The 21,497-nt window shown below is 39.6% G+C and overlaps 1 protein-coding gene and 1 long non-coding RNA gene across 2 annotated transcripts; both read right to left on the reverse strand.

The window, feature by feature from the left end:
• Nucleotides 1-829: 829 nt before the first annotated feature.
• Nucleotides 830-16,810, reverse strand: LOC107806692 (E3 ubiquitin-protein ligase UPL2-like). Its single transcript, XM_016630902.2, is given in 18 exon segments — nt 830-1,101; nt 1,537-1,643; nt 1,729-1,868; nt 1,986-2,211; nt 2,288-2,368; nt 2,450-2,596; nt 2,673-3,792; nt 4,383-4,657; nt 4,742-5,013; nt 5,137-5,338; nt 5,415-5,699; nt 5,872-6,941; nt 7,060-11,116; nt 11,118-13,610; nt 13,717-13,923; nt 13,999-14,094; nt 16,318-16,434; nt 16,618-16,810. Coding segments are annotated over 17 exon segments (10,977 nt in total). The 5' UTR covers nt 16,414-16,434; nt 16,618-16,810; the 3' UTR covers nt 830-998.
• Nucleotides 16,811-17,373: 563 nt separating this feature from the next.
• LOC142170538 (uncharacterized) lies at nt 17,374-19,465 on the reverse strand. Its single transcript, XR_012699770.1, has 3 exons — nt 19,400-19,465; nt 19,003-19,069; nt 17,374-17,644 (listed from the first exon to the last, which is right to left on the reverse strand). It is a non-coding gene; the product is annotated as an uncharacterized LOC142170538 (long non-coding RNA).
• Between the last annotated feature and the right edge of the window lie 2,032 nt (nt 19,466-21,497).

Below are 21,497 nucleotides of genomic sequence, written 5' to 3' on the forward strand. Positions count from 1 at the left end.
ATTCATTTTCTTTCTCACATACATTATCTAGATCCTTGCTTTTTTTATTTTCAATATCAGTCTTCAGGGTCAGATTGGCATGTATTCTGTCTTAGAATGAACATTGACATATCTATTTTCAGTTTTAATCTCTAAGGCGGGTTCCTTGTGTTCGTTAACAATCAAATACTACTAGTACTTTTTTTTCTTCAAAATTAGGGTGCAATGCATCTTTTTTTCACTAACAAGCAATCCGATTAGAATCTCTGGAAAGGGGCGTTTCTTTTGAAAGCAAACAACTTTTCTAATTCTCTTTGGGGAGGAAGATTAGTAATTTTCTCTGAAATCACATAGCCCATGGTGCTCGTTGGTTGGAAATAAATTGGTGATTGTTGCGTTTCCAGCTTTGTTTTCGTTTTCATTATGATTTACATATGTACTAGAACTTCATGGCTTTCCCCACCCTCTCAAGATAAAATTCTTGCCCTAGTTCTTTTTTGGGTTCTAATTGTTAGTTTTCTTGTAAACGTCGTGATATGCCGGAGTAACACCATAAACTCTATCCTAGTTTTAATTTAGTCTTGATCCTACCATTACACGCATTAATGCAGCCCAAGTTTCGTGTCCTTAAGAGTAAGGATCGACCATCATATAGAACCTTGGTCTGTATCGCAATTGGTACATTGATGAGCAGCGATAATTAAAGCATTACAGAAAAAGAATGATGAGCACCTGGCGTAAATAATTACTCAAGGCCCTGCGCTTCTCCTACAGGCTACAACAGCACATTATCCAAAAAAGCAAGCAGAAAGGAACTTATATGCAACGAGGATAACGGATAAATAAACGATTGGCAAAAGAAAACCGCCAGGATCATTTGGCATAGCAAATAGACTGTACAGCATTATAGACAGGTATCTCACAGACTTAAAATGCCCTTGGACTGTTTTCCTGTTAAAAAAAATTCTCTTTTCTAACATGGAAATTATCTACAGAATCTAATTCAGAGACCACCAGTGTTAACCAAATCCAAACCCTTCATTGGCTTCATGAATGGCAAGCAATAGCCTCTCCTCCAGGTGCTCTTTAGAGGGATACTCCGGGAGATCCAGCTGGTTGAAACTGCACCCAGCAAACATACATTAGAAGTGTGTGTGCAGTAAAAATAACTAATGAAGATAAAGATATAAAATACAAAACACTCCGTCCAATCTCAATGGCTTCATTTGATCAAAGATGGAGCCAGGTCAAATGGATAAAGAAAGAAGTCTTTACATGACATGTGAACAAATTGATGTCAGTAGTTGAGATGTAATCAAAGATTAGGACAGTTTCATAATATTACTCTGCATTAGATTAAAATACTCATTTAAGAAAGCTTTCCTATCTCATAGAAAAGCTGCCAATTCATCCTTGCAGTAAATTAGGATGCACACAGAAAGGAAAGAAAGAGAACTAATTTGCAGAGGGAGCAACATGGATCTTCTTCAGCAATTAAAATTAGAATGAAAACAAAAAGGACAATCATAGTTTCATTTCAGATGATAAAGTAATTACCATGTATGTGCTGAAGGCAAGTGATCAGGACTACCGTAAGCCTTGTGGATCTGAAATTTCTGGGAACCTGAAATTCCTTGTAGTGCACTAAACCCTTCCAATGGCACCTGGAGAAGTTGACAAAAACTTGATCGGGATGATTGCAGGAGACATAAAGCATGAAACTGTAATCAAATGAAAGCAACAAACTACCTTTGAGGTCCCAGTGACAAATTGTAGAAGGCGAGCCTTGTCTTCCTTGCTAAAACCTTGAATGATTTCCCAAAACCACTGAATAACTGGTGATGCTGGGCTGTATCCAGAATATTCTGTATTTGCCCTCAAGTCATCAACTGCAAAGCAAGGGAATATCACATATAAGGAGCAGCTCTTCTTTCTCGATATAGACAAATAACTATCTATGGCAGGATTACAACATCAAGTAACAAATAAGGGAATAGTGAACATACGATCGATGTCTGGTAGACCGCTAATTAATAACTCGAGTTCCTTATCATGAAAAACAGAAATGAGATCCCGCGGAATCAGTTCACTGAATCCTTCCAGAAAAGCATTTATCTGAGGGCGGATAGCAGTCGTCAACCGATGTTCAGCAACTAAGTCAACGTACTGTTGCTTATTTTCCTCGGTAACTCTAATATTTCGTCCACCCGGAATCAGTTCGTAGTCAGTAACCTGCATTACACAAATTTCAATCAGAACTTCTGAAACAAAAATGTTGAAATTTCACTCCTCGCTAAATAACTCATACCTCATTGCGTTCATAAAGTATCAACTTCTCTTCATCAGCATCAATGCTGAATGTAAGGTCCAAAATGTCGCTTATGTCATTCTGTACAAAGCAAGAAACGTGAGCAGAACAAATATTTAAGCATCATTTCCGTAATAACTAAGAAATCAGAAGACACTGCACCTCAAGCAACCATTTCAAATTTTTGAAGTAGTCAGGATCAATAGCTTCAATATCATGATATGTCACTTTAGCGCCCAATATATGCTTGTAGAAGGATCGTGTAAAATGAACATCAAGAAGTTGACCATCAAATAATGCCTTCCCAACCTGGGATGTACATAAAGCACATGAGATATTGTTAAACTGAATGACTCAAGCAAAACAGAAAAAAGTAGGTACTCACAACTCGCCCAACAAATTTGAAGTATGAAAGGTGCTCAGTTTGGTACACGGAGTTGGGATTTGGCTGAAATGTTGCTTCATTGCCAACTGTAGTAAACAACAGTGCTCCCTTATCAAAAATTACTCTGGACAGCAACTGATACCATTCCCTAGTAAGTCCACCAGCATCAATCCCTTCTTCCCCTTGGAAATGAACAGTCAACCTCCCTTTCAATTCTTGAGTTGTTCTCATGCGCAGCTGATTATATGAATCTTCAAGTATATAAGCTCTCCTCACAGAAATTCTCAGAGGACTATGATGATGATCATGTTGATGTTTAATCTTAGATTTAAAGTGGGATCTTTTATTGTCAAAATCAACAAAACGAGGAACCTTCAGCATGATGGAGAAAGACTTCTCTAGAAGGCCAGGATTCTGCCGGACAAACGCATTAAGGAGTTTTCTGTGCTTCTCTGCAAATTTTACAAAAGCAATGTGCTTCTCATCAACTTTCATTGCAGATGTAGGTGTTTTCGGCTGCATAGCAGAAGCAGTTGCTTCTTCTGGATCAGGAATTGTAGCAATACTAAAATCCTGTCCTGCACCCAAATGTCCAGGATGCAACTTCTCACACATCACAAAAAATGACTCTATGTACGGTAAAATATTTTGTGTGCCTGCTGGAAGTGGAGGCATTGCTCCAGAAGGTTTAGATGTGGTAACAAGGGACGAGTGCGACGGGTTGGTTGCTGTTTCAGAAAAACACTCTATTTTGCTAATACAAGTGCTCAGCTCCTGCCATAGAGGTTCTAAAGCTGTGTTAATGTCCAAAACCAGGCTGACAGTAGCCCCATGCTCCTTCTCAGAAAGAATTTGATTATCCTTGTTCTTGTCACCAATTGAAGCAACAAGGGTGCTTAATGCTTGCAAAACTCTGAGTATCACAGCGCCATCAGTTGAAGTGGTACTGAGCAGTGCTTTTTCTACTTCCCTAAACTTGTTTAACTCGTCCAACGCAGATCTTGTCAGGCTTTGCACAGAGCCAGCTAGCTCAGTAATAAATAAATGACAAAGGGCGGGAGCTATGGCCACCAATTTTTTCAGTACCTCAGCTACCAATGAGTAAGCATTGTCTGACAGACTAACAAAAGAAGAAAACATTAAACAGCTTCAACAATGAATAAATCATATATTATTCAGCAACATTAAGTATAAAAAAAACCACTGAAGGTTCAAAATGTACTTGGTCGTGTGAAAAGGATAGTTGAGTCTTACATTTCAAGGAAGTGCATGTGCAACCAAACACATAATTTTGTGCCTCATACAGAAGCCACATGCATGAAAATTTTGAAAATAACGCCACACTAAGCAATTAGTTTATTTATCTAAGTCTTCCTTTGAAAAAGAAAGAAAATAGAAAGAAAGTACAATATTAGTTCAGTACATCAATAAGCCAGCCAACTCACAAGACAATCAATTAAGGAGCATGGCACAACCCCCCCCCTCCCCCCCCCCCCCCAAAAAAAAGGAGGCATCTCATAAGAAGTACTATCTACTGAACTTATCAAATAAAACCAGAGCTCTTCTTTTTTTCGCAATATCTACTGAAGTTCAAACCAGAGTATTTAACATTTTAAAATACATCGATGCAATAGCACTAAAGCAGCATGTAGAAATACATAACGTCAAACAGCTTGAATAAGCACATTACAGGATAAGGAACTAGCTTACCCTTCTCTGGCAAGCAATGAGCACAGGAGTCGAAGTTCTAAATGTGGAAGACTAAGCAAAATACTTTCAGTAGTTTGGTCTCCGCCTGCAACAGAGGATGAGGCTCCGGACTTGTCCTCAACCTCAGATGAAGCTGCATGAGATTCAGCATTCATCTCAGTAGTAGATTGAACTGGAGGACCAGTTGGTTGTTCTGTAGAGGACGATCCAGGTTCTTCACGTGCATTTGATTTGCTTTCGGTGTTCAGGACTATAACATCTAGCAGATTTAACAGCTAGATCCAAAAGAGAAATTGTTAAGACGCCAAGAAATACCAACTAATGACTACTCAAAGAGACATCCCACTTGTGCAAACTACCTGCTCTAGATGCGCGACACTTCTCAAGTAAAGGGGATGATTCAAGAGGCCCAAAAGCAATGCAAGAGCTACTTGTCCTTCAAGCTGCAATCTTTCCGGTCCACCAGCCTCAACCATCACAGCTTTTCCACGTCTCTGATCTGGACTTATTGGCCCTTCCACCACTGGTCGAGGGAGCCTGAATTCAAGTAGAGTCTTTGCAACCAAAGAATGGTTCTTCGCCAAGTATGTAAGGGTCTCAAGAACACGACGAGATAGTAAAGGAGGAATTCCTACAAGACAATGAGATGAATCAAATTTACCCAAGGCAAAAACAACAAAAAAGAAAACAACTGCAGTAGCAAGACTAGTACGTAATACACAACCAAAAAGTTGAAGCAAGGCTAAGGTCTAACCATCAAGATGTTGAGGACGCGAATACATCACGTTACTTTGGCAACCATATAGCCGATATGGGGGCTCAGCAGTATTCAGATTAGCAGGCCGTCCAACATCAAGCATCAATAAGTCCATAAGGATTTTAACTAAAGCAGCTCTTGTTTCAGCATGTGCACTGAGATTCAACAGCAGCCTCTGTAGAGAAACTTTGTAGATTGGCTGCAAGGGACCAGACGTGTCAACATTCAAATCATAGATGCAAAAAATCAGCAATCTAAGCACACCAAGTTTATACCTGGAAGACGCGGAGCAACCGCACCAACGCTCTTAAGCCCTCAGTGTCAACTAAGGGAGACCCATCTGCCTCCAGAGGCTTACTTCCAGCTGATCTACGGGAAAAGGTTCCACCAGCCCTGTCCAATTGTTCATTCCGTCTAGAGTCGCCTCTACGACTTCTAGGATACATACCAAAAAGTGTCCGGTTATACCTCCGCGCAAACCTCTCACGCAACATATTTGCTTCCGCCACAAGAGCAGGTGTTAAATTAGCAAGAATAGCATCCGAAGAAGTCAAAAGGACCTGAGACATGAAATATTAAGATCCAAAGATAGCCATAAAAAGATTAATGGGAGTCCAACTTTAATCACAACCTGAAGAATTGAAGAAGAAAAAATAGGAAAACAGGATTTCACTTGTTTGTGTAAATGAAATGAAGGTTCACGTAAAAATAGAAATTCATCTGAAGTAGTACCTCTTCCCGTAATTCCGAAGGGAATGTAGCAATAATCGACACGGTGTCCATCTCAACAGGTTGGCCCTCTAATTCTTGTGACTGCTGCAGCCTTTGTGCCCGTTGCTGTGCCAAAACTTCTTCTCGGATATCAGGTGGGAGGGCTGCCAGAAATTCTGGATCAATATCTCCACTAGTTTGAGGCTCAGAATTTTGTGGTTGAGTTGCTTGACTTTGTTGAGCTGAGAGAACCTCAGCTCGCAACTCTTCAGGAAGTGCCTCTAGAAATGCAGGATCAATTGATCGAGAATCAGCATCCACATTAGGTTGCTGTTCTTCACCTGGACCACTTTGTTCTGCTTCTTGACTTGGATGTTCCGAAGCTTCAGATACACTATGAAGGGCTACATCCCTCGCACTTACCTGTGTAGAATTTCCAAAAGAAACATTAGTCCTCCTAGTTCGAACATCTGCTGCGGCTTGCCTATCTCCGCCATCATCATGCCCATCTGCACTTCCAATTTCAACGTCAAGACTTCGAAGACTTTCACCCAGAGTTGCACCACTTCCACTGCTTTCTTGGCTAACTGCCTCAACGTCCCTTATGGCAACATCATTCTGTTCAAACTGCATTTCGACAGGTTGAGACTGTCCACCAGGTGAATCTGCTCCCTGAGTAGAAACATTGGCCACAGGTGTTGCATCAGCACGGCCAGATCCATCCAGAACTGTTGAGGGGGCAGTTGCATCTCTGGCTTCATTATTGCTGTTGTTCTCCAGAGCAGCTGCAGCAGTTTCAGCTGCCTCACCTGATCCAGCAAACTGGGTGGCCTCACCTCTATTCTGAGACCCCTCTGTGGCATCTTGATCAGCCGCTTTCTCGGGGGTTGACCGCCTCAAATGGGAAACAAGCATATTCTCAAAACCCTGTGGAAGAGCAGAGGCATTTGATCCACCACTTTGTTGGTTATCAGTAGTCCATAAATTAAACCGTTGGTTGTGACGGCTGCTCCGAAGAGAACGGAAAACAGAATCCAGCCGAGATGAGGTTCCTTCTGAGCTCCGATCTGAATAAGCATCGCGAATATTCTCTGTCATGAGCACAAAGGGACCAATGAGGTTTATTTTGAAACCAATAAACAAAAGCACGTGATACATCATTGCACACCAGCGAAAAATTATGATAGTAACCAGAAGTAGTCCAGATACCTGATTGCCGTGGTTGACCCAATTGTAGCGAGGAAGAGGGTTCTACTAGAAGAGGGTGTTGTGAAGGAGCAGTGCTGTCACCATTTCTTCCCAAAAGATTGTAGATGGACGTGGTACGCCCCTGGCGCCTAGAGCCAAAAACTTCAACAGGCATAACATGTAAAGTTTCACTAGAGAGGCTATTGTCTCGGCCAAATACCTCAATATGGTCAAAAACATTTATTCCATTTATTCCATTCATTCCATCACCCAGTCGAAGTATTACACCATCCTCCTCATCCTCGTCGTCCTCATCCTCTTCATCCATTACCTCCTCATCAAAATCATCTTCGTCTATTTCTTGGTCATCTTGATCAGTATCAGGATGTTGTAAGTGATGAGCTTCATCTTCCTCAAGATCATTCTGTTCTTCATCCCCCTCTTCATCTTCATCAACCTCATCTCCTTCATCGCCTGACATCTCATCGTCGTCGTCCTCATCATCGTCATCTTCATCTTCATCAAGATTCTCTTGTACATCAGGCTGGATTTCAAATCTTATCTCAAGGCCATTTTCCAGATTTCTAGTATCATCATTACTTTCATGCATGTAATCATCTTCATTAGATGGACCAAAACCCCCATCAATATCCTGGTCATGTTCCATATCATCAGTGACAGCTTCAGACCCACCAAAGTTTTGAGACGCACCAAAGGACTCAATGTGATCTGTTGGCACTGGATTCCCGTTAGGCTGTCCTGCAGTTTCATTAGTCTGTAATGCAAAGGCATCATTAGTAGTCCCAGGTTGACTAAGATCCTGAGATTTTGTTGACTGTTCTCCTTTCCCAGCATTGGATTCAGCCGCATGCACATACTCCTTTGTTACCAACTCCAGAACTTTTACAATGCCAGTAACAACCTTGGAAGAATCAGTATGATCCAGGTCCAGGACATGAAGGGCTCGAGTTAGAGATTGAACCAAACCTACATCTATGAAAGTAGCTGAAGCTTCTGCTGAGATGGAAGAACCTGTAGGTGCCCGAGCAGTCAGTACATCATTGAGAAGATCAATAAATGCTTGAATATCGGTTGCTGGTGCCCTAAAACCTTTTTCAAGCTCAACAAAATCACTAAAGACACTGTTAATCTCTGTAAAGATTCTTTTCCTTGCCTCTGTCGAGCGAACACAAGATGCCACCAAAAACTGGCTAGCTCTGCTCGAAAGTTTTTGCCTCCAGTCCACATCAGTTTTTCTCTCTTTCCTAGAACTCTTGGAATGTGGTAAAAACTTATGAAGAATATGATGAAAAATTCCACCAGTAACGTGCCCTGTGGGGCTCCGTTGAGGAGCAGCTATGCAGCTGCTAACCTCAGAATCTCTTCGAAGCAGAATATGAACTGAAGCAGTGTACATCAAAAAAATCTCAGTCAGAAGCTTCAAAATGAATACAATCTTAGCCATAGATGCAGACAATTCATGGCTATCAGCTTCACTTGCTTCAGAAGCTGACACGATAGCTTTCCCTTTACCCTTGTTTGCAGACACATCAATGTCCATATCTGTTGAATTACAGCTCTCCTTTGTCACCTGTTCGTCTTTCAAGGGAGGAACAAACTTTACAACTGGATCCAAGAGAAGCTCAATGACATTTACAAAGCTATGAGGTGGCTTTCGATGGACTTTGACATTCTTAGAACTCGCATCAAGAGTCTTGCCCTGTACTCCATGGCTCACATTACCAACACCAGACTTCAGATCTGCATTCTGGACTTTATCTTTGTCATCTGATTTCTCTCTCTCCCTATCTTTGTCCTTTTTGTCCTTGTCACGGTCTCTCAACAAGACTACATAAGGTCGTTCACCAACCATCTCCACTTGGCACACTGAACGAGCAGCCCGCATGAAAATCACTGGATCCCGTTGAATAACAGAAGTCAAATTTAACAGGAAATTACGAGGTGTGAGCCTTCCACTTGACTGCCTATTAGAAGCAGTTACAACATTGTGTCGTATCTCGGCTTCCATAGCTTGCTGTAGAGTCTGAGGATCCTCAAGAATATGCCGTATTATAGTAGCAGCAATATTGTCAAACCCAATAAACAAGCTGCTCGTTGGCAAGGAAAGCAGCAACTGCAATCCACCAGCATCCAGAAAGTTAACAGCAACTGGGTGAGTTCTTGTAAGAGTTGCACATAGCTGCAGCACAGCATGCATTGTTTCTGAGGGAAGGTGGTTCCTCATACAACCACAAGCTATTTCAACAAGCCGCTTCTGCTCCAGTACATCCAGATATTTTGGAGACAAAGACTGCAACTTATTATATTTATCCTCGTTGATCGAAACTGGTTTCTGTGTAGCATCGTCTCTCTTCAGCTGTTCCAGAATATCAGCATTTAACTTCTGATCCACCTGAGCAAGCCGATCAATAGCAACAAAAGCTGCTGTCACCCATTTGGGAACTTTCTCCCTATCAAATGAACTGGAAATCCATTGTGAGAGAAGATCAGATGAAACTTTGACCAAACCATTCTTTGAAGCTATCTCTCTGGCCTCGGTATCTTCATTAAGGATCAGAGCCAGAACATGAAAGAGATTAGAAAGAATGCTGCTGTTACAATCCTCAGAGGCATTACTAGAAAGCTTCACCTGTTCAACGATAAATGAAACCACAGCTGATCTATGTTCACCATCATTTTGGGAGCATATCATCACAAGAAGATCCCTGACAGGAAAAGCAAGAGAGTCTTTCATCTGTAGAAGCTTTCGGCATGTTGACAACAAATCATCAACAGGAGGAGGCTGAACTATTTCTTCATCAATTGTCTGGCTGCTTTCTTTGGGAACATCTTCCTTTGCATCCGATCCAGAGTTCCCAAGAGACATTGCAAGGGCACGGGCGAGTTCATCATCTTCTTGTGGTGCTTCCTCTGGATGCGAGAATAACCACTCCATTGCTAGCTCAACACTATTTGACCCAACCTGCCTCAAAGCCTCTTCTGCCCTACTCCTGGAGAACCCCATTTCAACAATTGTAGAAATTGTAGCTTCATTTGGAGGAGGACCAGACACGCGAGCAGCAGTACTATTTGCGTTTCTGACTTCTACTCCAGAGTAGATGTGTCTAATGATGTTGAGAACTGCTGCAATGAAATCATAATTACATTCTGTGAATTGCGGATGAGTCCAAACGGGAAGAACCGTCTTCAATACCATGGACTGAAGAACCTTTACAAACGTCTCCTCATCCCGTGGAAATGGGATATCACCACTTATCAAAGGTTGATTGAGTAAATGCTTTGTGAAAGGAGATAGAATTAAAGATGAAGTCACCAGATGATCCATCAGCTTCCCATAACTTCCCAAGGAACCATATATCCATGAACGGTCTGCATCTTCAACTCCATCCTGCCTGGAATGTGTCTCATCAGTTTCCATAGGAGAAGTAGGAGCTCTATTGACGGCAAAGAGTAATTGACTAGTAGCTTCAAATGTGGTCAACACTGACTGCATAACCCCACGCCCATAAAGGCAATTTAGAATAACAGCATTGCACGAATCAGGCTTGTCCAGTAGAATCCCATCAATAAATTCAATAACCTTGCCAAAATAACGACATTTGGTTGACACAGATGCCTCCGATCCAGAAGTACTTACATGACCTCCAAAATTCATGTGATCAATAGCAATTGAAGCAAATGTTGAAGCAACAGATTTTGACGGAGCTGAAACATTGAGCATATCATCCCGCCTTCGCGATGGAAGTAGCATCACCTTGCCCAACTCTTGAAACAAATGGGTGATATGGATTGACAGGGATTTTACCATATCGCGGCAGGAATGATAATAGGACCTTTGTCTGTCCTCTTTTCGGTTACTGGTTCCGGCATCATCAAGAGAATCTGATGGTTGTGAATGATGACTAGCTTCTATCCGGAGGTTTGAAGGACCATCAGTGGTCTGACGTTGCTGAAGACCAGAAGCTCTAGTCAGATCACGATATAGATTGATCAGATCAAAAAATTGTGACTCAAAACTCCACCCTGACATCCTCCTGCGAAGTAATGGATCCAAGAAACTGCCTGAAGGAATTTAATCTTTGTTCTTCACTATCAGTTGCACTCAATTCTGACTGTCGCGCCTCATCACTTGTACCAGCACCGCCTTCCTCTACATCAACCTTAGATTCTTCAAGCAATGCTATCTGCCAAAGAATTTCACGATGAATACGACCAATATCTTCCAAGACATCTTTGCTACCATTTCCAAACTCTGTTAACAGAGCAGTGACCCATCGGTTGTCTTTGGAGGCAGCCAAAAATAAAAGAAACTCAACTAGAAAAAGTGAAGAAAAAGTCTTCTCTGGAATATTTTTAGGATCCAGCAGAAAAGCACCAGAAACAACATCAAAACCAGACAATGCTTTTTTCAGATGATCCTTGAGAAAGGAACAAAAAGCACGAGCCAAAGCAGCCGAGTGGTGTTGAGTAAAAGTCTTGAAGACCATGGTGCTATGTAATGCTATGGACATCCCTTCAGACGACTGGGCAACACTAGGCCGTAAGAGTAGTTTCAACAAAGCTTCAATTCCTGACTTCTCCACGAATAGCCGACAAGTTTCAGAGTTCTCCATTGTACGGTGAACAAGTACCATCACATGAAAGACAGCCAACTGAATGAACTGCTCATCACTGATGGCTTCACCAGTTGAATAAGTTGATTCGACCAATGAGCTGGATGCAACACTCTCCCTGTTATCCGCGTCCATGTCCATTTCAGTAGTTTCACTTGATTTCCCTGATGACTCCGCATGTTCACCATCACCCCGTGAAGCAATACTGTTAACAATCTCAATTATTAAATCCACTCCAGTACCTCTCAGTGAAGATACATGGCGCAACAGCTCTTCCACAGCATTTGCCAAAGGGACAATACCTTCATTCATAGCTACCACGTATTTCTTGTTGGTAAATATGTCGACAAGGAAACGCAATGCTGAAGTTTCCTTCACTGATTCCAGTCCCTTCCCATTAAGGCAAATTGCACCAAGACCATTAGGTACACAAGTAAGAGCTTTTGGAGAAGGTAGTATTCCAGACACCACTGAGGACAAAAAAGCATTAGGAAGACCCAACTCATGCAAAGCAGGGAAACATGTGGGGTCTTTGTGAATTATTTCACTCATAACAGTAACCGCCGAGGAATAAATATCACCTCCAAATCTTTCCACATTACTAAATATCAGACACAAAGTGGCAGGTAAAGATGCATCGTTAGAACTCTGCGATCTGGCCGAATTTGCAGGAGCATAGGTAGCAGACCCAAGTGCCTTCAACAAGACCCTAATAAGTCTCTTTTGAGAATATGATTGTTCATCACTAGATTTAAAATGCTCACCAATGATCATAGAATTGTCATCATCTCCAGCCATGTCAATCACTCTGTGCACTTCTATCTGTAACCTATTTGCCAAAAGCTCTACTCCACCCAAATCTTTGAAAAGGGTTACTGCTGCATTACTATAATCCAGAAGCTTTTGCAGTGTTTTCACAGCCAGGCAAACAAGATGTATATGTGCAGGCTCAGCATCCTCTACTAGAGGCAAAAAAGTTGGCACCATTCCAGACCCTCGAATAACACTCCCAGAACTAGAAGAAGATATCACATGTAGCAAGTAAAACTGCAGAACAGCTTCAACAAAGGACACAGATGACAAGTCATTTGAGCTGTTAAGTGACAAAATTGCTCTCTGTAGAACATTTAGGAGAATCATGCGATTACCGCCAGCAAAACTGATGCTTGACCCACTCAAAATCCTCGCCCGCTCATGCGATGATGCATAAGCAGCTAATTGCGCACCCAAGGCATTCATTGCTAGCGTTCTAACATTTCCGGAGATGGTTTCTTCAGATCTGACAATCCTGATCAACTCATTTGTGTATTCAGGTTCATTAGCAAAAAAGGATGCAAGTTCATCATGAGAATCACTAGCCTGGACAAGCACAATGAAAGCAAGAAGACAGATTTTGCTGTAAAGCCTGCATACCCTGGGGGAGCGGAACGCGTGTGCATATCTGATTCTTGTTAGCAACGCAAACCTTTGCTCAGGAGGAATATTGTACTGCTCAGTGCAGAACTTCATTAGCGCCAGATCTTCCTCTTTCCGTACATGGAGATCAGGTATGTGAATTACATTCAAGCTTGTTGACACTGCACCATCCCCAGCTTCAGCATTGTTTTGAGTATTGGCACTATGCAACTCAAAATAAAGGGTAGAGCCCAACTGATAAAGTGACTTGTCACCATCATTTTCCACATTGGATGGAAACAAAGATAGGCCTTCATCCTGACTTCTTTCGTTTACAGTAACGCAATAATACAAGCCCAGACCTTCTTCCTTGCTTCCCCACCCCTGCGCGAGTGACAGGAGACAGCTATTTATAGAACCACATCCGACCAGCTTACCACTTGCATGTAGCTTGGATGGATTTATTTTTACTAATACAGCAAGAGTCTCTAATGTTGCGATGAGGATCTCAGGATCTGTTGAAGCCAGCAAGAGTTTGAAATGCTGCCAGAGAACAAAGGAAATAAATTCAGACATCATCAATACACATAAATACTTTTTAAGACGTTCATCCACAAACGAGCAAAAAGTTTTAGCATCTTCAGCTTACCTCCAGGCCACTAAATGAACCCTTGTTATGACAATTTTCTAGTATGATCTGCATCACGCGTAAGATTTGAAGAACTGCCTGCTTGGGGAAAGGGCTATCATCTCCTAATATGTTATCAGACAAGAGAAGATCTTTCCTACTACATAGATATGACTTGAAATACGTATCAAAATGTAGAAACAATGGTCTCCAGTGATGAAAATTTCCCTGAAAAGAGAAGTCCAAGTAAGTAAAAGTCCAAGTAAGTAAAAAGCAGGATAAGCAGAGGTAAGATGTATTCACCTTGCCATACTCCCAGCGGAAACCGGAAAGAGGTATTGCAATATCTTGTAATGGACATTGGATGACCTTGTCGATAAAGACCTTTATTCTGGGAGGCTGACATGAGGACAAATGCACAATAAGCTCATGCAAGTGAATGGAGAGAAAACTTGAAAAGGAGGACACAATCACGAAAGATAGAAATAGCTTCAACTGCAGGAGAGAATCAGTAATGGAAAACAGAAATCCTTGCAATTCTTTCAAGCAGCAGTAAGTCAAGGCCCTAATCAGATGATATATCGCTTTGTTATTTCCTTACATATGACTAAATCAGTGGGAATAACTTACCTTGCCATAGATGATGAAAATCCTCCCCCCCCCCCCTCCCCCAAAAAAAAACCTTAAAAACTACTCCTATAAGAATATATTCTATTCCACCGAATAAAACATAAAAAGAGGATGAACAATGGTAAAGCTTGATGTTAAGGAACACGCTTTGCTAGAAGCATAAAATGGGGAAAAAACTTAAGAGCCATTTTGGACCATGATATACCATTTCAATTCTTAACCCATGCCAGCATCTTCAGCTGTAAAGGAGCACCCATTAAAAAGTAATAAGGGAAGGAACTATTATCACTGTTGGTTTGAAGCTATAATAAGGGAAGGAACTATTATCACTGTTAGTTTGAAGCTATGTCTTTTTCCAGGTAGGTCTCAGTTTAGATTGCAGTGAAACGGTATTAAGAATGCAACCCATGAAATGAAGATACAAAATCCAATAAAAAATAAAGCTAATTTAATGTAACCGCCAGTCTTTCACAAAAAGGAGTGGTGATAAGCATAGAGCGTGCCACAATTTCTTGTATCCATAACTGGATATGATTCGAGATACTACAAATAACAAATTATTGAAACACCATCTTCTCCTGGTTTATAGAAAATAGAGAAAAGATACAAAGCTTTCCCTCAGGAGTTCTAATTGTATTAAGTAATATTTATGAAGTGCTTATACAAATTAATGAAGGTTCAGTTTCCGAGGACTGGTAGGCACAAGGAAAGAAGGCGTCCTTTTATTGTGTCAATTAAAGTGCAGAATCAGATTTTCAATTTCAGTCTCTTTCAAGATTCAAATATACACTAGTGGGCATATACGCGGAACGTATTCAAGCTACAGAAGGGGAAAAGTATCCTCCTGATAACAATATCTAGTGCTTATCGGTATTTATGGGTGGTTAGGAAACTTCACTAATCTAAACTTTAATGCTATGAACCAATATATTTTCCTTTAGATTTTCTGCCTCAGATGTACCAAACTTGTTCTCTTTGATTTCAATTTACTTTTATAAAGTCCTACCAGTAGCCAGCTACAACCAAGGATTCTTTGAGCAGAGGCAGATATTTTCTAATCGCCACTCATTGACTACGTAATTGAATTACTCTTGACACACCATAAAAGTCAAATGTGATTAGAATAATGTGTCACCGATTTCGTGAGCATCACACGAGTAGCTGCAACTATTATTCGACGAATATGCAGCACTAGAGCCAATATATTATATCCTTCTACATTAGCTAGCAACTTCAACCTCTCATCAACCATGACAGGAACCAATCTATTTTTTTAATAAAGACCATGAAAGGAACCAGTCTTAAACCCTAGGATCTAGAGCTAGCATATCCTGATATGAGTGCCGCAAAGCTGCAAACTTGATAGTAAAAATCAAGCTAGTCATATTCAATATTAATTTTGATAATTTTCTTTACCAAGGACTTTTATAGTTAGTAGTATCAGCTGTCAAACAAGTTTGAACAGTCGATATCAGTAAAGAAGAAATAGATATCTAGCAGTAACACAATTTTAGATATTTTCAGTATCTTGTAACCAAATACAAATCAAACCCGCGGCTTTTCATAGATTCTGAACTTGCTACATAACAAAGACAATGATTTTTGACTCACATGGCACGAGTACACTTGTAACAGATATAATAAGTTTCAGACCCAGACGGCATCAGTACTTATGACAGCTTCTCAACGTGTCAATCACAAAAAAGCAGATAAAATAGGGATTGCATAAACACTTAAAAGATTAACTTCTAATTCACAACTCCACAACAAGCAATTTCCGGACAAAACCCTAATAACACACATCCCACGTCTTGAATAAAGATAAAATTAACACTATCAGGAAATGTACATTGTGAAATAATTCCATAAAACCCTAACTGCCATGTCCACACCAAGCGATTTTGATACAAACCCTAAATAACACGCAGCACCAACCGAATACTAACTTCAAAAAAAAAAATTATGAACGGAAGGAGTAAAAGGAGTACATACAGGCTCAGAGTCGAGTTTAATAGATGGACCAATGGCTCCTTCGCTGGAGAGAAGTTGCCGTAACCTCGACGGCAAACTCGATCTTAAAGTCGTCATATTCAACTTCTATTGTATTTACTGCCGCACATACAAATCCAAACACACAAATCAGATAGCAAAAAATAACCCCAAAAATCCAAAATAAGAACTTTTCAAACATTCACATACATCAAAAAAATCAAAATAAAGACATAAAACATTAAATCGATCAAATAAATACACAAAATAATAATCGACAGTGATTTTTTTTTCTATTTGTACCTGAATTAAAAAAGTCACGGATATGTGACTCATCCAGAGAGTGTAGTCTGTACAGAAAACAGGGTTTATAGAGAGGAGGAGAAGAAAGGAAAACCCCAAGGCCAAGAAAGAGAATTTGGTGGGGAGGTGAAGGGGGGGTGGGGGGTTCCTTTTGCCTTTGGTGTGAGAAATTGGTTTAACTAGTACTAACCCTGGGAACGATGGCAGGGGAGGAGATTATATACATGGTAAGCTACACACAAATTTAGTCTTCTTCTATTTTGAGGGTCTTCGATTCAAGTCGGTTTTGCTATTTGGTCCCTTCTTTTTCCAGTCTCTTCTAAATTTTCCCTTTGTTTCTTACCTTTCTATTTTTTTTATTTTTTTAAATATAATTAAAGAGATATAGAGATAAGTTTTTCATAATAATAAATAAAAACTAAAAGTATCACGAGTTATCTGCATTTAATTTTAACTTAGAACATATATTGATCAAGAAAAAAACAATAATTTGTCAAAATAAGTGTAATAAAAGAACAATATTGTTCGTAAGAATACGATATTGTAATATATATATAATAAATTTTAAATATTTTATCAATATATGGGTTCTTTTTCTTCTCAATAAGGAGAATATAAAAATTATCTTTGGTGGCGTGTCACGACCCCAACCCGATCATGATAGCGCCCAACACACTGCTAGGCAAGCCCGACCATTCAACAACATTATCCCAAATTCTTATTCAGATTATAGATAAATATCACAGAAAATTTACTAAGTCATCACTTTCAAGTGTATAATTAATAATAAAAATCTGCGAAAATTCAACTAAAATACCACACCATAGCCCAATAAAATCTGGTGTCACGAATATGAGCCTCTAATACAGAATATCCACCTATTACAAGTCTGTCTAGGAAGAATGCAGAATAAAAGATAGAGATAGAGGGGAGAGATCAAGGCTGCGAACGCCATGCAGCTACCTCGATAACTCCGATGAAAACTGAACAACAGAAAACTCGCTCTATGCCTCAGAAATACCTGTACCTGCACACATGGTGCAGGGAGTAATGTGAGTACTCCGACCCAATGAGTAATAAATATAAATAATGACTGAAGGTAAGAAAACACGTTAAAGCACACAACATTCTATACAGAAGCAGTGAAATCATTTAAAATAACAATTCAGTGAAACATCATGTGAATTTTCTTTTAAACCAGTAAAATAGGTAATTTGGCAGTAAAATGACGAGTAGAAATCTGCCCCTCGGGCTCAATATCAAAACAACAAGTAGAAATCTGCCCCTCGGGCTCAGTATCAAAATAATAACTAGAAATCTACCCCTCGAGCTCAGTATCAAAATAATAAGTAGAAATCTGCCCCTCGGGCTCAGTATCAAAATAAAAATTAGAAATCTGACCCTCGGGCTCAGTATCAAAATAATAAGTAGAAATCTGCCCCTCGGGCTCAGTATCTCAGAACAGTATCAGGCTCTCAGGCTCAGAACAGTATAAAATAACCAATCAATGAAATAAGAGCACATAATTATTATGACAGATAATGCAGATAAAGAATGAATGCAATGTAATGCATATGACGGTACCATTTGGTACCCACTGCGACGTGCAGCCCGAGCCATCCATATTTATTTATTGTCGACGGCGCTCACTGGGGGGGTGTACAGACTTCGGAGGGGCTCCTACAGCCCAAGCGCAATATCAAGCCATCTCGTGGCATCAAAGCTAGGCCCTCGGCCTCATATCAATCTCAGTATAATCACCCAGGCTCTCAGTCTCAATATCAATGTAATCAACCAGGCTCTCGGCCTCAATATCAATATAACACTGATGTGGCGCGCAACCCAATCCATGCTCAGTCCAGAAATCATCATAAGCCCCTTGGGCATTTGTAAAACAGTAGTTCTCAACCCGAAATATCATTTAGAAATATCATTAGAGTTTTCAAATCTTAGAAAGATGGCTGAGTTTGCAAAACAGTATTTAAAACCTTGGACTGAGGTCAAATGATATGCAAAATATGCGAAAGCAGTGATATCAATCCCTGAAGGATTCAAATAATTGGCAAGAAGCCTACAATTGGAAACATGACTGAGGATATAAATTCTTTAACAAAATAAGTGAGGAAAACCAGTCAAAAATCCCCTAAGTGTTCTACAGGTCGGCACAAGGCCCCAAGCATGGCAACAAGCCCAATTCACAATAATAAAGTATATGTCTCAACCAAAAATGTAGTAAAATATCTCTCAGGACGGACCAAGTCACAATCCCAAATGGTGCTCTATCCCACGCTCGTTATCCGGCGTGCAAGTCACCTCAATATAGCGTTACAATGTGAAATTCTGGGGTTTCAAACCCACAGAACAGCATTTACATCTATTACTCACCTCTAGCCGGCCAAATACTACTCCGCGCTGCCCTTTCCTTTCGTATCGACCTTCTCGCGCGTCGAATCTGGCCAAAACCACAACGAATACATCACAATAGGCTAAGGGAATATAACCCAATCGAAAAGACTCGAAAAATATCAAAAATCACGAAATTTGCAAAACCCGAGCCCCGGGCCCACGTCTTGAAATCCAGAAATTTTTACATCAAAATATTCTTTATCTCGCTACGAGTCTATGCATACCAAATTCACAAGAATCGGAGTTCATTTGACCCCTCAAATCCCAAATTTAGAATTTCAATCTCAAATCCTAATTTCTTATAATTTGGCTATGTTTTCATGGATTTCTAGGATGATTCTTCAATAAAATCATGTATTTAACTCATAAAACTTACCTCCAATCGATCTTAGTTGAAACTCCCTTCAATCCCCGTCCAAAAGCTCTCAAAATGACTAAAAATGGTGGAGAAATGGGGTGTTTTTCGCGAATGAAATGTAAATATTCTGCCCAGAAATTTTCGGAATACTGTTCACCTCGTGTTACTGTTCACGGCACTGTTCACGGATACTGTTGCGGGGGACTATTCACGGCACTATTCACGGATATTGTTACGGGGTACTGTTCACGGCACTGTTCACAGATACTCTTCATGGGCACTGTTCATAACTACTGTTCACAGTGCTGTAAAAAAATGCAACAGCTTTATTTTTTTCGTGCCTAAATCGATCCGTTAACCTTCCGAAATACACTTGAGGCCCCCGAGACCTCAACTAAAAGCACCAACATGTCTTAAAACATTATCCAAACTTGCTCCAATCGTCAAAACACCTCAACTAATGCCAAAATCATCAAATTATATCGAATTCAAGCCTAAGTTCTTTTAAAACTTCTAAAACACACATTCGATCAAAAACCCGACCAAACAATGTCCGAATGACTTGAAATTTTGCACTCATATCCCAATTGACACAATGAAGCTACAACAACTCTCGGAATTTTATTCCGATACCCGAATCAAAATCTCACATATCAACCGGAATTCGCCAAAATACTAACTTCGCCAATTCAAGCCTAATTCAACACCGGACCTCCAAAATTACTTCCGATCCTGCTCCTAAGTCACAAATCACCTCCCAGAACTAACCAAACCGTCGAAATTCACATCCGAGCCCTCTAACTCATAAGTCAACGTCCGGTTGACTTTTCCAACTTAAACCTTCTTAAAATAGACTAAATGTCTCATTTCTTATCAAAATCGCTCCAAATAAATTCTAATGCACCCAATACCGATAATGAAACATGAGGAAGCAGAAAATGGGACGAATGAGACAGTAACTCATGAGACGACGGGTCGGGTCGTCACATGGCGTCATTCTTTTTCAAAATAGAGGTCGTTGTTCACCTATGGAAAATTTTGCTTAGGTTACATATTTAACTATAATGCGAGTGTAAAACTAGAAAATAAATTATGATTAATTACTATTACATTAATATTATTCGGATTTGTGATCGTCAATCGTAACAATTTAGTTGTAAGAATAATAATTAAGTTATGAAGTGGTTATTGATGTTTGTTAATAAACAAATCATATAAGATGGTCCTACATTTACTAGTTTGCTTGAGACATGAGAATAAAATTCAAACAGTATTCTCACTGTCTCGTTAAATTTAACAAGAATATATATGAATTATAATTTATTTCGAATTTTAAGTTTTTGTTAATATTTATTTAATTTTGTTCTCAATAAAAGGAATTTGTGAAATAAATATTTTTAGATTATATAACATCGATATGTATTTTCCTCCCGAAGTGGAAATTGTTGTTCATTATTTTTGCTTAAATTACATATTGTAAGTATAAAATGAATGCTTCACCAAAAATGGATGATGGTTAATTCCTATTATATTAATATTATCATATTTGTATCATTCTTAACGATTGAGCGGAGACAGGGGGTGCAAGAGGGTTCAATTGTACTATAATGAATCCTCTTCCTCGGAAAGTTATATTATATATACAGGGAAAATAAATATATTTGTTTATACATAAATTATTGAATTTTCTTAACATAAATAATTTATTTTGAATCTTTTATTTGAATTCCAAACTTCGCTACTGAATTTAGTTATATAGGCAACGATATTAGGTTCTAATAGATGTTTGTTGGAGAACAAAATCTAACAAGATGGTCACATATTAATTATTTGTTTATGATGTAAGTAATAAAATTTAAATAATATTTTTAAGATCTCATAGTCTTCTACTTAATAAGGAGAATATGTGAACTGGACTATAAGTATTATTTGTATCTATATTGTTGATTTAATTAACAATTGAGTTTTGCATGATTTATTAGTAGGTCTCAAGGGACTATGGATGTTTTGTAGGAAAACGAAATCATATAAGATGATCTATGATCATATTATATAAGGTTGGTCATATTTTACTAGTTTGCTACTTTGCTTGTAACGTAAAAAAACACAATTCATA

This window comes from Nicotiana tabacum, chromosome 16, assembly GCF_000715075.1.
Source record: "Nicotiana tabacum cultivar K326 chromosome 16, ASM71507v2, whole genome shotgun sequence".
Lineage (NCBI taxonomy): Eukaryota > Viridiplantae > Streptophyta > Magnoliopsida > Solanales > Solanaceae > Nicotiana > Nicotiana tabacum.